At 35.7% G+C, this 13,631-nt stretch overlaps 1 protein-coding gene across 1 annotated transcript; it reads right to left on the bottom strand.

Annotated features, from left to right (window-relative positions):
- Nucleotides 1-365: 365 nt before the first annotated feature.
- LOC106158373 (mRNA (2'-O-methyladenosine-N(6)-)-methyltransferase) lies at nucleotides 366-13,025 on the bottom strand. The gene is made up of 14 exons (XM_087011466.1): nucleotides 12,936-13,025; nucleotides 11,872-12,314; nucleotides 11,306-11,496; nucleotides 10,326-10,480; nucleotides 9,763-9,994; nucleotides 9,318-9,417; nucleotides 8,772-8,934; nucleotides 8,087-8,256; nucleotides 6,761-6,847; nucleotides 6,130-6,314; nucleotides 5,506-5,599; nucleotides 5,062-5,162; nucleotides 4,512-4,586; nucleotides 366-3,953 (listed from the first exon to the last, which is right to left on the bottom strand). The coding sequence occupies exons 2-14, from the start codon at nucleotides 12,280-12,282 to the stop codon at nucleotides 3,812-3,814; spliced, it is 2,106 nt and encodes a 701-aa protein (XP_086867592.1). The 5' UTR covers nucleotides 12,283-12,314; nucleotides 12,936-13,025; the 3' UTR covers nucleotides 366-3,811.
- Between the last annotated feature and the right edge of the window lie 606 nt (nucleotides 13,026-13,631).

The raw sequence follows: 13,631 nt of genomic DNA, 5'->3' as shown, positions 1-13,631 counted from the left end.
CCTGCGTCAAGGCGCAGGGACAGGCTGCGGGCCGATAGACTAAAATCTTGGGTAAACCAGAATTTTATTCCGGCAACTTGCAGTTTATTTATGATAGTTTGGTGAAGTTTATAAAATAAAACGTTTTTATAGGTACAGTGAAGTATACATGGAGTATACAGCCTATAACTTTTTATTCTGCTTTCTTAATGTTTACAGATTGATGGAAATTACCAATTGGAAAGTGCATTCAGGGTACTTTGGTATATTACAGTATTGTCGGAAACTGCCTCAAAATGAGATAAATACCTGTGGTAAAGTTTGCTGGATTTTTCCCAATTTTTGAAATGGAATTTTAGAGCAAAAACAAGTCGAGTCATCTGCTGTTACATTTTTGGGGCATTTCTGCTTTTATTGTATTGTATTGATTTCGTTCCCCTGGCAACAAAACTAGGAATAATATTAAAATTCTTTTCATGATTTTTAAATACAACATACAAGAAGTGCACATACGTGAAAAAGCAACATTTGTGCAAACATCTACCCCCGGTTGGACTGTTAAGTAAAAAAAAAAAAAAAAAAAAAAAAAAAAAAAAAAAAACGAAAAAAAAAAAAACACCTCTATAGAATGCTTGCTGAACTACAAATCAAGCAAGCACCAATGGTACTTTTCTTTAAAAAACACCTTACTGATTAGAAAAATAAGAAAATACTTCATTGTTAATATATGAACACCTACAAAACTGCTGCAGTGCGCGAAGTCTGATGCAGCTGCGCCTTAAGACCAACACACTCTGAGAACAACAAGCTGAGCTTCTTTTCTTTCAGACAAGTAGCTGAGCTAAACAGGTTCTTGTACTGATGCCTTTTTCTAATGGGAGAGACTGGGGAAAAATATACACAGGGTTTATTTCAAAAGGGCAAACAACACAAACCTGACTAGGTGGTAGCTCAGCTTCAAACTAGCAGTGTAAGTTGGCCTTTAGCTTAACACTGATGCTTATTCATTTACAACAGTTATTATCTAAAAGCCAAGTTGAAAATGGCATCTATTTCTTTCTAAAATTCCTGTGAGGGTTGATCAAGAAATTCAACATTTTGAAATAACATCTTCTAATTCTCCCACCTGTGATGGAAAACTGACCCTGAAGATAGAGGGTTTATTGTTATGTATACATACATATCCAGCAAATTCCATTTCAATACTTAGTATTTTGCTATAGTTACCCGTTCACAAAGCTCATGTGATCTTATCCAATATAATACTACAGAGAAGAGTTTTCTTCACCGAGCTATAAACTACATACAAAAAGACTAACATATACGAAAATACAAATTTATAAGCAATGTACAGTAAATGCCAATAAGAATTTCCCCCTCACTGCAAAGGGCTAAGACATTAAGATATTTTGATTTTTTTTAAACCATGAACTCTCTTTTTTCTTCAGTTTAATATCAGCCTGACAGAGAAACACTTTATGTTAAATTATACACATTTATGGCAATTAAAAAGAAAGCTAAAGGCAATAAAATGAAAAGAAAAAAAAGCCTCTCATATGAGCTATAATAAATAATGTTCAGGCCCATTTTGGCAAAGCAATTTATTGCAAAATGCCACAGATTATTCACTTTGGCTAAGAGAAATTTAATATGGATTTTCTGAAAATGTGTTTCGTGTACATAAAAATCAGATAAATAGCCGTCCAGCAGTGTCTTGTTGTTTTAACAAGCTGATCTGTTACACTCCCACCAAAACTTTAAATCAACATAAAAACCTGACCTAAATGAACTGGATAAAAAAACTCCCTCAACTTAACATTCTTACTAAGAAATCAAAACATCCCTTGTATTCACCACACTTACCTGATCAAGCTTTATACATTTCATACTATTAGCTAAAAACAGACTCATAAATACCATGCAATAAAACCTGAATGGTTTAACAGTTAAAAGCAGTAAAAATAGAAATAAAACCTCATGCTTTCTATAAACATATTCCAATCTTATGTTTAAAAATTCAAACCATAGGCTGTTTACTTTTACAAAACATTTCTAAAGAATTCATTATGTTTACTTTTACAAAGTATTATTAGAGAGTTTAATCCAAGTATTAAACAAATACTCATGAATTTATACTGTACAAATTAAGAATAATAATTGAACTGCAACTACACAAATTGAGAATATACAGAGTTCTCACTATCTAAACAACAGAGGATGCTTAGAGCGCATTCAGAAAAGCGGACTAACTGATCCCCGGATCAAATATGGCCAACACACTTGAATGCTAGATGTGTAATCCCCGCGGGGAATCTATTCAGTGTCTAATCAGGAATTAAGTGGCAAGCTTTTTAGTTTGTTGCGATACTTGATCCCCAGATCTGTTCCTTTCAAATTCGTGTAAAAACACTACTGTTTTTTTTTTTTTTTTTGCCTTTTCTAAATTCTCTTCCAAACGTTAAGACCAATCTTAATTATGAAGCTGCTTATCTGGACGCAACTAGTGCAAAGCCTCTCTTTAGATGTCTTTCTTACATAACAGTCTGGCTATAAAGTTGTTAGCCTCTCAAACTGATGTGAAATAGAGAGTATACTGCAGTGTGAATAGGGGCTTGATATCAACTCATCATTCATCAATAGCAAAAATAATCCAACACCTGAAGACCAAAGTTAATACTTGAATGATAAGTATGGGGGAGAATGCAATGTCAGTAAATGTGTATACACTGACTCAAGTTTACAATTCAAATTTCTATTTTTTTCAGCTTAAGTGGAATATCAAACCAACTGTTTATAAATGGATACCTTTAATGTTCTTTTGTTTCATAAACGACTCTAAAATAACCTGAACAACTATTCTCTATAAAGTCACCAATTCTCAACCATAGGGATGTATGCTTTTTTTTCATCTTGAGAAGCCTTAATCATGATTTAGAAAAATTCTTTGAAAAATAAAGAAATCCTTGAATATATGAACATTCCCTTGTTTCATGCACTGAATGAGACTAGAAACTAGACAGCAAAGCTGACACATATGCAGACATAGGCAGAAAAGTAGTTTTCTCGTTAGTGTACCTACAGATCTTCTGCCTTGACTTCATTAATTCTCCATTCTTACTGGAATCAGACACAGAGGAGTTGCCACAGAGAAATGAGGTGAGAATGTTTTTGAGCTTGTTATTTCTCTAGTATTAATATTTAAGCAGAATACCAACTGCTCTTGTTAATTCTTGAAACTCTTGTAATCAAGTCTCATGGGTGAGAGGTAAAACTTAACAAACCCCAGCTATCTACAGGCACACACAGCTTAAAACATGGGCACAGCTTAGAAAAAAGTAAGCCATTTTCTCTTCTATTGTAGCCTTTCTTATTTCTCCATTTTCAGTCATGTTAGTTATATTCATCTTTTTCTTTTGTCTTCTGCTGTTCAAGCTTCATTTCTCAGTTAATTAATACTTAAGAAGCCACTCCAGGAATTCTTTCTCTGCTGTGCTAACAAGATGTCATGTGCTATGTCACCTGCTATTCAGACATTAACACCAGTTTTCAGCTGTGCAATAAAAAGCTACCAATTCACTCACTTTCATGGGCGCTATAATCCACTCTTATCATCACGCATAGCTTGATCAGCTTCTTTTATTGTCTCAGAATTTCTGTAGCTGAGTCTACCTTTCCCTGTGTTGTTGTACCCTGTCCCAGTGGTACCACTGCATCAATGACCTTCACCTTTTAACAACCTGGATATCATGGATCATCTCAGCCGTTTCTTTTTCTTTTGGTCAGTGTGATAGCAGTGATTCAGTCATTTCAGTCGACTCTTGGACAGATTTCACTAGTTCAGCTTGTCCTTTGGCCTGTATGCCAGTAGGAGTTCATTTACTCTCTCCGTGGTGGGCGCCCACTTCACAAACCCTGCTTCGTTTTGGAGAAATATCACCAAGGTGCCATGGCTGGACTTGACGTTAAGCTCAGTCCTAGATGAAATAAGATTTGAATATATTAATAATATATTGAACAATGTTACAAATCAATGAGTTATTCAATGTTCTGTAGAAATATCACCAATGTGGCATGGCTGGACTTAATATTAAGTTCAGTTCTAGAGGAAATAAGATTAAATTTATACCAACTGTTATAAATATTAACAAAACACTGAACAATGATATAAATCAATGTGATATTGGCATCTTAAAATGTTTCTGTCATACAACTTGAAAATAGTTTAACTGATCTTTGAAAATTGTCAATAAATGTTAATTCTGAACCACAGGTTTTATGCATGTACTAGTATCACAGTAACTAGAGAGACATTTAAAATAATTATTTAAAATGTTTCAAGTGAAGCTAAATAAAAATCTACACAAACCTTTACCAGAATAAGTAGTGCATTTTTGTTATTTTCTAGGTTTATAAATCAAAATCACTGATCAAATCCAAATTTTCACAAACTGCATACAATAAAATCTTTAGTTAATTTTGGTTTTAGACACTATAAAACAATTTTGTGTAGATTTCCATTTGCTTGCACTTACTTAGGACATATATGCTGGAAGCCGTGCCGGTATTCGTGCTCAAATGGTGGGATGGTCACCTGACCACGTTTGAACCTGAAGCAGTGAAAGGATAGGATTTCTCTATCAAAAGATACAATATTATGAGAAGGGAACAAACAGTCATCTCAAAACACAACAGGTGAATCATTATATTAAAATTTTTCATTAAAAGGATTCTTTTCTTTATTTTTGATAATTTCCTCCTTAGAATACAACTAAATGTCTACAATGCCTTAATATTTCAGTTAAATTAAAAATATGTGTCCAAACAGTTCAATTACTGGATTTTTATGGATTTTGATTTGCAACACTTCATGTGATGTCAGTGCATTTATTAACAAATATGTGTTAATGTGTTTAGCTTGTGGAGTTACCCATCATATGAGAGAGAGAGAGAGAGAGAGAGAGAGAGAGAGAGAGAGAGTGCATCTGTGTGTGTGTGTGTGTGTGTGTGTGTGTGTGTGTGTGTGCGCGCGTGTGAGAAAGAGAGAGAGAGAGAAAGAGAGGGAGGGGAGGAGGGTAAACATACACGCTATTCTCCAGCCTGACCAGGGCCTCTGTAGGTGGATCTCTCCACTCAGGTATGAACACAATGAAAGACAGCGGCTCACTGGACTCTGCCAGCAGACTCTGGAACATACAGGGACATTGTTAAACTTATAACACTTGGATATAAAGCCAATTAAAAATATGTAGTCAATTACAAATCTAAAACCTTTGAGTTTTAGCATGTGGATGTCCAAAGTTATGCGAAACATTAAGGTTTTTTTATTATGCTTTCACACTTTTGGTAAAGTTTAATATCAGTGAGTCACAGCGAAAGTGATACATAATGTTACAAAATAACAGAAATGCTTCCAAAATAACATGACAGATTTCTCTGCTCCAAACATTTAACTAAGCCAATTAGTGTATAACAGCATTACTTTGGGAGAATTTTTCTGTCTGAAACAATATTGACTGGCAGTTCTACCTCAAAGTGGTCCACCATGGCTTCCATCAGCTCTTCACAAAATGGAGGATTGGCTTCAAAAGAGCCGCTGACTGGATGGAAGTCCAGAATGGGCCTGAAGTGATAAATTATTGTGATATAGACTGAAGTGATAAATTGTTGTGATATAGACTTAAGTGATAAATTACTGTGATATAGCCTGAAGTGATAAAGCATTGTGATATAGACTGAAGTGATAAATTATTGTAATATAGACAGAAGTGATAAATTATTATAATATAGCCTGAAGTGATAAATTATTATGATACCTAATTATTGCTTTGGCAGTCTCTTGTCTATTTTACTAAATTCAACATTACAAAGCATACATGTTTTTTAAATTCTTCCCAATAATAACAAGTGTTAGCTGTTTAGTGTCAAGTCTTCTTTTTTGAGCTATGATCTACAGGGGCAGACACAAAAATATTTTCTGACAGTCTTTCAAATGATCTTTGTTCATCCATTCTCCATATTTAACCATCTTAGAAAGAAAAAAATTAGATACTCGTCAATGTAAACTTGAAAATCTGACCGTCTTCTGGAAGACCCAGAAGACGGCCTCAATCTGCCCCTGATCTAATATTAAAGACTAAATCCACTTCTCACCCCCGGGATCCAAAATAAGAGTCTATGTCTGCAAACGCTGAGCAGTATTGCTTGTAGAAGCAGTTTAATGGAGATGCAAAGCACTCAAATGTCACCCCGAACAGACGATGAAGACATTCAAACACTGGGACAGGTAGCGCCCCCTGGAGTAGGAAACCTTCGTTCTGCTGCGGCCCAAAGTATGTCTGAAAATAAAGTATGGAAATAAATCAAATGTACTGAATTATCAAAAGAATCCAAGACAGCACCCATTTAGATTTGGTACAAGGCATTTGCGAATAAAGTATATTTATGAATCATACTGACTTTCAATTTAGTTTAGTAAAATAACACAAAGAACAAGTAACACTCATAGCCTGTGAAATAAGTAGAAGAGAAATAAATGTCTGTCAAAACAATAATATTACAAACCTGTAAAAACTGAAATTGCGTGATGAATAAGAGATTTAAGCTGCAATAACATCTGGTATCACACCTTTTCTACCCTGCATCTTCCTGTTCAGCATTACCAAAGTGAAAGAAACTTGTGCAAAATTTAAAAAAAAATCTAAACCTTTCATCAAAAACTAAAAGCAGATAACTTTAAAAAAAATCTTAAATGTAACAGGCTCTGACATCAATTGTTATTTACCTGATATCGTCTTAGTAAGCACCAAACTCTTGCTAGAAATTTGTCAAACCTTGGGTCATCTTTACAGTTCCACCTATATAACTGTTCCTGAATTCAGATAAATTTTATAATTAATCTTTATTTTTTACAGCAATCCTACATTCAATTTACTTGTATACCCTTAGACAAAAACCCTTAACCATAAAATTACTAATAACACAAAATTTCAAACTATCTGCAGTATGCAGTCATTCTTAGAAGCTGAGGATATTAATGATCATCCATTTCTTTCTATAATTGTTTTATACTTTTTAACTAGAATATGCATAGACAACACCCTGAGCTTCAGAGATAACTTGCCACTAACCTCTTCACTATAGCCTATCTTCTTCGTGTCAAGTTACCTCTGACCACATTCGATAGCCTCCGCCGCCCGCCAATCAAATTTAAAGCCCGCACTCAATGACTCATTGAACGATCTAGCCAATGAACGCGAACGAGTCAAAGCGCGCTTTGTTCAAATCCGGACCAATCAAAGATATGGCTGAATATCAGGGACTTGCCGTAACCTGTGGGCAGCACGCAAAATACATCATCCCTTAGTAGATAATGATGCAGGGCCTCAAACTGCTCTGGATTCAATTCCGATATACTCATATTTTGCAAAGAATCAAGAGATAACTTTTAAGTTAAAACACATTATTTTACGTAGTCACTCGTAGGAGACACCATGCTTTCTTTGTGTTCGGTTATGCACTCGGAACTACTCGGATGTCTCCGCACTCGACAATAACTTTGTTGTTAGTATGGAGCTTGCGGAATCAGCCGAGGATTGCCGATTGACGGTCAACCAGTCAGCGTTTTCACCAAACTTTGGTGAAAAATTTTGAAACATGGATTCGATTGGCTTATATAAACTAGGTCAAACTATTTTCGTCAGAGGTAACTTGACACGATGAAGATAGGCTATAGTGAAGAGGTTAGTGGCAAGTTATCTCTGAAGCTCAGGGTGATAGACAATAGCACCTACTAATATTTTTGGCAAATACTCGCTCTCTCTATCACCATTACCACTTTTTCAGCATTTCAGTGACCAAATTTTAAATCAGACTTAATTCTTCCTAAATGTTTTCTGACATAAAAACTTTTAGGCATGTACTTTATGATACATACTCCTAAATTACCATGTTGACTTCTTAGTATCAAAATCAAAATCAAAGTTTTCTGTATAAATTAATAGCAAATTCATATGGTCCCCCAACAATTACCTACAATTTCCTGAAAATAATACTAGTAAAATTCAAAATTTGAAGCAAGAACCCTTATTTCAAACGTGTTGAGACTTACCAGTTTTTGAAAATGTGACGTATTAATCTTCATTGTTTCACCTTTGAACCTAACATACGTTGTCTCGCCCTCGATGTGATGCTCCACAGTGGGCATTCTGGGACAGGGGACACCTAGCAACACGGGGTAACACATCACCTTCCTCCGCGGGGGCTCGGGAAGATCAGGGTCTGGGAAATAACGAAAAAAATTGGATAAAAATAATGTGTTGTTATAAAATTTCTGTCTAGAGATTCAGGAAGATTAGGGTCTGGTAAATAATAAAAAGAAATGGATAAAAATAATATGTTGATATAAAATTTCTTTCTAGAGATTTAGAAAGATTTGGGGAAAAAAGAAAAGAAATAGATCAAAGATCTGGGTCTGCAGAAAAAATTTACAGATTACTGCTTTAAAAGGAATCCCTCATTGTAAGATGCATTGTCTTTTTCCTTTTGGATATTCACAGTTATTTTTGTTTTGTTTTCTTAGCAAAATACACTAAACATTGAGCATGTTAATTAAAACTCGTAGAAATTGTAATTAATTCACCAAACGCCTCAATTTTCTGATTGCTTAAGTCAAGAATAACATATTTGATGGTTGCAACAAAACTATCCACGAGTAGTAAGTCCGTTAATCATTAAAAATTGTTTAAATTTGGTATGGCGCTTGGACGTTTACAAACTGTAATATAAATATTAACCTTTAACTCCGTGCTCCTGTAAAATCTGCCAGCTTTTCTCATTTACTTTTTTGGCATATTCACAGGAGAGAGCGTAGATTTTACTACAGATGCCCTCTACGGAGCCTTTGGCAGCTTCTATCAGGTATGGCTGGCACTGGCGCTTTAGGTGAGCCAGACGTTCCTGAGAGAGAAAAAATAATTTATTCCACAGTGAGTATCAAGGATATTCATGATATTGAAAATAAACAAACTTAAGTTAGCCAGCTTTAAATAACTGATTAGAATATATACTCCTCCCTTTCTCTCTCTTTTCTCACTCTCTCTCTCTCTCTCTCTCTCTCTCTCTCTCTCTCTCTCTCTCTCTCTCTCTCTCTCTCTCTCTCTCTCTCTCTCTCTCTCTCTCTCTGTGTGTGTGTGTGTGTGTGTGTGTGTGTGTGTGTGTGTGTGTGTGTGTGTGCGAACACAATCACTAAGTAATCATCATAGGAAGCATTGGGCTGTTTCCTCAGTGTGTGTGTGTGTGTGTGTGTGTGTGTGTGTGTTTGTGTGTGTGCGCACACTCACTAAGTAATCATCATAGGTAGCATTGGGCTGCTTCCTCAGCCACTGGAATGTATCTTCTGCGTGCCACTTGACTAGCTTACGACTCTCTGGGGAGGCATTTCTGAAACACAGCAATGTTCTCATAGGTTTTGTCACAATTTCTTGATTCAATTTTAATATTTAGACTTCTTCTTTTTCATTTCAGGGAAGTTTAGGTTGATAAGCCCTAAGAAGTTCCACTTCTTAAAGAAACATAAAAGTAAGACATCTTTTCTTTTTTTCCATTAGTTTTGCCTTTTGGCCTTGGAATCAAAAATTATAGATCAAAATGTACTATTTACTAACTGCCACTTCTAAGGAAGACTTGACTACATTTTTACTTTGAATTACTTTCATAGTTTTAATATTTTCACTGTAAAAAAATTAATAAATAAAAATAAAATAAACAATTCTTCAATAACCATACCTAGTTTCTACCATCTTTTTTGCAGCCTCAGCATACTTGGACAGTTGCCTCCTTGCGTCAGCTGAATATTTAGGTTTGACCAGTTTGATAGGGATATCATTGACTATTTCTCTGTACATGGACTGGGAGATTTCTGGGCTACAGTTGCTAGGAAACATGCAGTCGTTGCCTTTGTCAATGACCTTTCTCTCCAACAGCCACCGGTTGAATGATTCTAGAGGAGAGTCGATGCCTGAAAATAGGTTTTGTTTAAACAGGTTGTTTCATTGTAGATTTCAACTACTGTCATCATAAACTCTAAAATGCACTTTTTATTTATTATTCTATTATGGGATATCTTTTAAATATTAAACTTTTAAGATTAGTATAAAACTACAGTTATCACCACTCACTTAAAGGCTGTTACCCAGTGACCAGCAAATACAAGATTTCTGACCTTAGGTACTGTTTAAAATATTTATCAGTTATCTTTAAAATATTCCACCATTCAACCATATACATTACAAAGAATTAATAAATAAAGCTATTCTAAATTTTCTAAATCAATCTTCACTAGAACTTACCTTCTCTAGAGTGACACATCTCCTGATACTGCTGCCGTAGCTTTAATATTAACTGTGCCCGTAGAACTTCCACCTCAGGATGCGGAGGGAGGATGTGACTCATCGCTCTCTCATATATCACCACGTTGGTGGGGATTTCAAAGTTCCACGTCGGGCTGGAGATGGAGAAAAAGTGATAAATATGTGTACAGCTTTTGATATTTTTTCATGCCTAAAATGTGAGACAGTACTAGTAATAGAGTTATAGCACTAGTTATCAAGTCCTGTTGTAGTATAAACATGTGTACAACTTAATGCCTTAAATGTGATAAGTTATGATATGATTTCATTATTATTTAAATCATCTAAATTATACACAAAAATATCTACAAAATATCTATAAAAAGATGATTAATATATAGAAACATGATTAAAAATCCTTATTACCATTGTGAGACTGCAGTAGAGTAAAAGAAACTGTAAAGTTAAACAAGTTTTACTTTCACTGCAGCAGGTTCTTTAATGTATTCTAACAAAATTTGAAGCTTACTTCCTGTTATAGCATCTTACACTTCCATTCTCTCAGTAGCAGATCAAATTAACCCAGAGTTTAAAATTTTGTGAATGCTGAAGTACTTTTTGTGTCCATATCTTTTTGAAAATAATCTTTCATTTCCAAATTAAATGTAAAGCTTTGGACAGAATGTAAGAGCATGAAAGACATTAAATTACTCCAAAATGTATTTCACTATAGTCAGATAAAGCTGCAGATAGGATTTGGGGTTGGAGGAAAGGAGGAAGAACTAACTTTCAGGTTGACTTGTGACATGGGATTCAGGTGTCACTTGAGGTAAAAAAAGGAAAAATTAGATTTCTGCACTCTGGATAAAAGAAAGGGGAAGCTACAGGAAAACAATGGCTCGTACACTGTTTAAATCATCCCCTTCCTGGAGGAAACCCTCATCTTTCTTCTCCTTTACCCACTTTTCTACAGCACCTACCTTATAATGGGGACTGGCTGCTGCATTGGCCTCTTCACAGGACTCGCCAGCGCCTCGCCACTACTCCGCCTCTTGTTCCCTACTTGTGGCGAAGGGATGTCCACACTGAGCCGTGTCATACGGATGTCACTGGGGGACATGGGAGGGGGCGATGGCGTGGCGATGCCAAGTGGATCTGATAGGGGATCCAACTGAAACAAAAAACTGAATTGCAGAGGTTTTTCATAGGTGAAGGCAGGATTCTTAACTGACTTAACCGTAACTGGTATTAGTCTGATAAGACCCACTTGTGAAGAACACTTTATTTTAACCTTTTGAACAGCTTATGCATGCAATACTTCATGTTGGGTCTATTTGAATATTTCAGGATCAGTGTGCCTCCTTCTTTCATTTTTTATTCGATACTGACTTAGCAGTCAAAATTTTTGTTGTTTTGCCCCCTGATGCAGACACTGCCCCAGCCATTTTGCTATTTTCAAGTATTTTGACAGAATAAGTATCATAAACACCAGTGGTACATCTGGATCTAGGATTATTTTGAAATCAAACACTTGTCATCTCCTCACCTGTGTGTCTAAGAGCTGTTGTAAATCCCACAAAGACTGGTTCGTCAGCTTGTTGAAATAATACGGCCTTCCTTCTCTCTTACTCCAGAACCTCCTCCAGCCAGCTTGGAGCAACTCCATGGGCAGCTCTGCCTCGGACTCATTTGTTGACTGTGGGGGACTCATTTGTGACTGAGCCTGATTCTGATGACTGTTCTTTGATTGACCTTCACCTTGGCCTTCATTATGCAAATGACCCTGACCTTGACCTATTTTCAAGGACTGATTTTGTAATAATGCTGTCTGGTCGCGAGAAGATTGTCTTTGCACTGGAGCTGCATTTGGCGCAGATATTACTGGCTTTGAGAATTGGTTGTTGGTGCTCATTTGGGGAATTCGGTTGTTTTGTGTATTGCTGTTTGCTCGGTTCATTTTGACATTGCACCGTTCAATGCACTCATTTCCTGAAATGAATAATATATTTTCAAAATGCTTTAGCAGTCTCTTTAATCAAAATTATTTAGCTTTTTATTCCATTTAATTATTGTTTGACATAAATGTTAATCTCATCATTTGTGACAAATTGTGCAAATATTATTCTATTATATGGTAGAGTAATAATTCTTATATCAGCTATCAATGGTTTATCATTGCACATATTTAACTGATAATAAAAAATGTAGAGAATCTGTAACTCTGGGAGAAGAGATACATGCTGAATTGTATTGCCGATCTTTTCTACTAGTGAGAATGAAGTCTGTGCCATAGCATAAGAACGGTATATAAAAGTAACATTGCCACGTTCAACTGCAGCCGAACTGCAGTTTTCTGTACACTCACAACTGCAACAACATTTCTACTATAAACTGATCCTTATTAAGCAACATCAGATCTTATCTGATATTCCTGAGCCTCTTTGCCAACCACTGTTCCATAAGCTTACGTTGATCTGCACTTTTCAAAACAAAAACAAACACACGTGTTATTAAAATACTTATAGAAGTCAAAGTAGCAAGCCGATCGCAAATCACGCGATTGCTCAATAATCCCTATATATTCATGTTTCTGCACGACAGAGAACATACCATATATGCTTGCAGGTTTCCGCACAATTCAGGAAAATTACGGAAAACTTGAATGACGCCTTCTTCCAAGCGCCATTTTTCATGAAATGGAGAATTACTGTGCACCGACTACACAGAGTATTACCCAGTACAAGATGAATGTGCTGGTGAGGTGTGCCAAGGTGACGCAAATCGCAACTAACGCATCTCAGTCGTGTTGTCTTTAAGAAAGTATATGTAACGGTTCAATCTTTCCACTTTACAAAGATGCTGTCGCCTTGTTGTAGCAAACTTGGGGGGGGGGGGGGTATGCTTTGTTTAGGCCCTACTGACTTTTAAAAAGTTTGGTTGATGCTTATGAAATATATTTGCCAAATGCGCGGAAGGCATTAATCATTCTAGGATCTTCCAATATAGGTCGATCAATGGAACAAAACGACTTAATTCACATTATGTAAGAATCGCGCAAATTTAGCAATGCATGAAAATTACTAACAATAACATGCTTGCTCAGTACATTGCCGATTTGTAGGGAATCCCGCTCTTTTTAAAATCTCACACCAAGGCAAAGGATTCTTGAACTGATCTTCGTATAATCAGATTAACAAACAAGATGACTTTACCTCTTTAGACTTTACACAAAGTTTAATGAAGAACTAGGAACCATAAACACACACACATTTAGTGAAATTACCGAAAACGCTTATGAATTTTATA

The sequence above is a fragment of the Lingula anatina genome, chromosome 4 (assembly GCF_051362555.1).
Source record: "Lingula anatina isolate TDL-2025a chromosome 4, LinAna3.0, whole genome shotgun sequence".
Classification (NCBI taxonomy): domain Eukaryota; kingdom Metazoa; phylum Brachiopoda; class Lingulata; order Lingulida; family Lingulidae; genus Lingula; species Lingula anatina.
The sequence above is the reverse complement of the archived record's forward strand: the minus strand, read 5'-3'. Positions and strand labels throughout refer to the sequence as shown.

What these genes read in the sequence shown, in the direction of transcription:
- LOC106158373 (XM_087011466.1), bottom strand. Translation starts at nt 12,282, where the DNA reads ATGAACCGAGCAAACAGCAATACACAAAACAACCGAATTCCCCAAATG. An exon ending in CGTCACATTTTCAAAAACTG is followed by an intron (nt 6,848 to 8,086) that starts GTAAGTCTCAAC and finishes ATCTGAATTCAG; the next exon opens with GAACAGTTATATAGGTGGAA. An exon ending in GTCAGGCTGGAGAATAGCGT is followed by an intron (nt 4,587 to 5,061) that starts GTATGTTTACCC and finishes TCACTGCTTCAG; the next exon opens with GTTCAAACGTGGTCAGGTGA.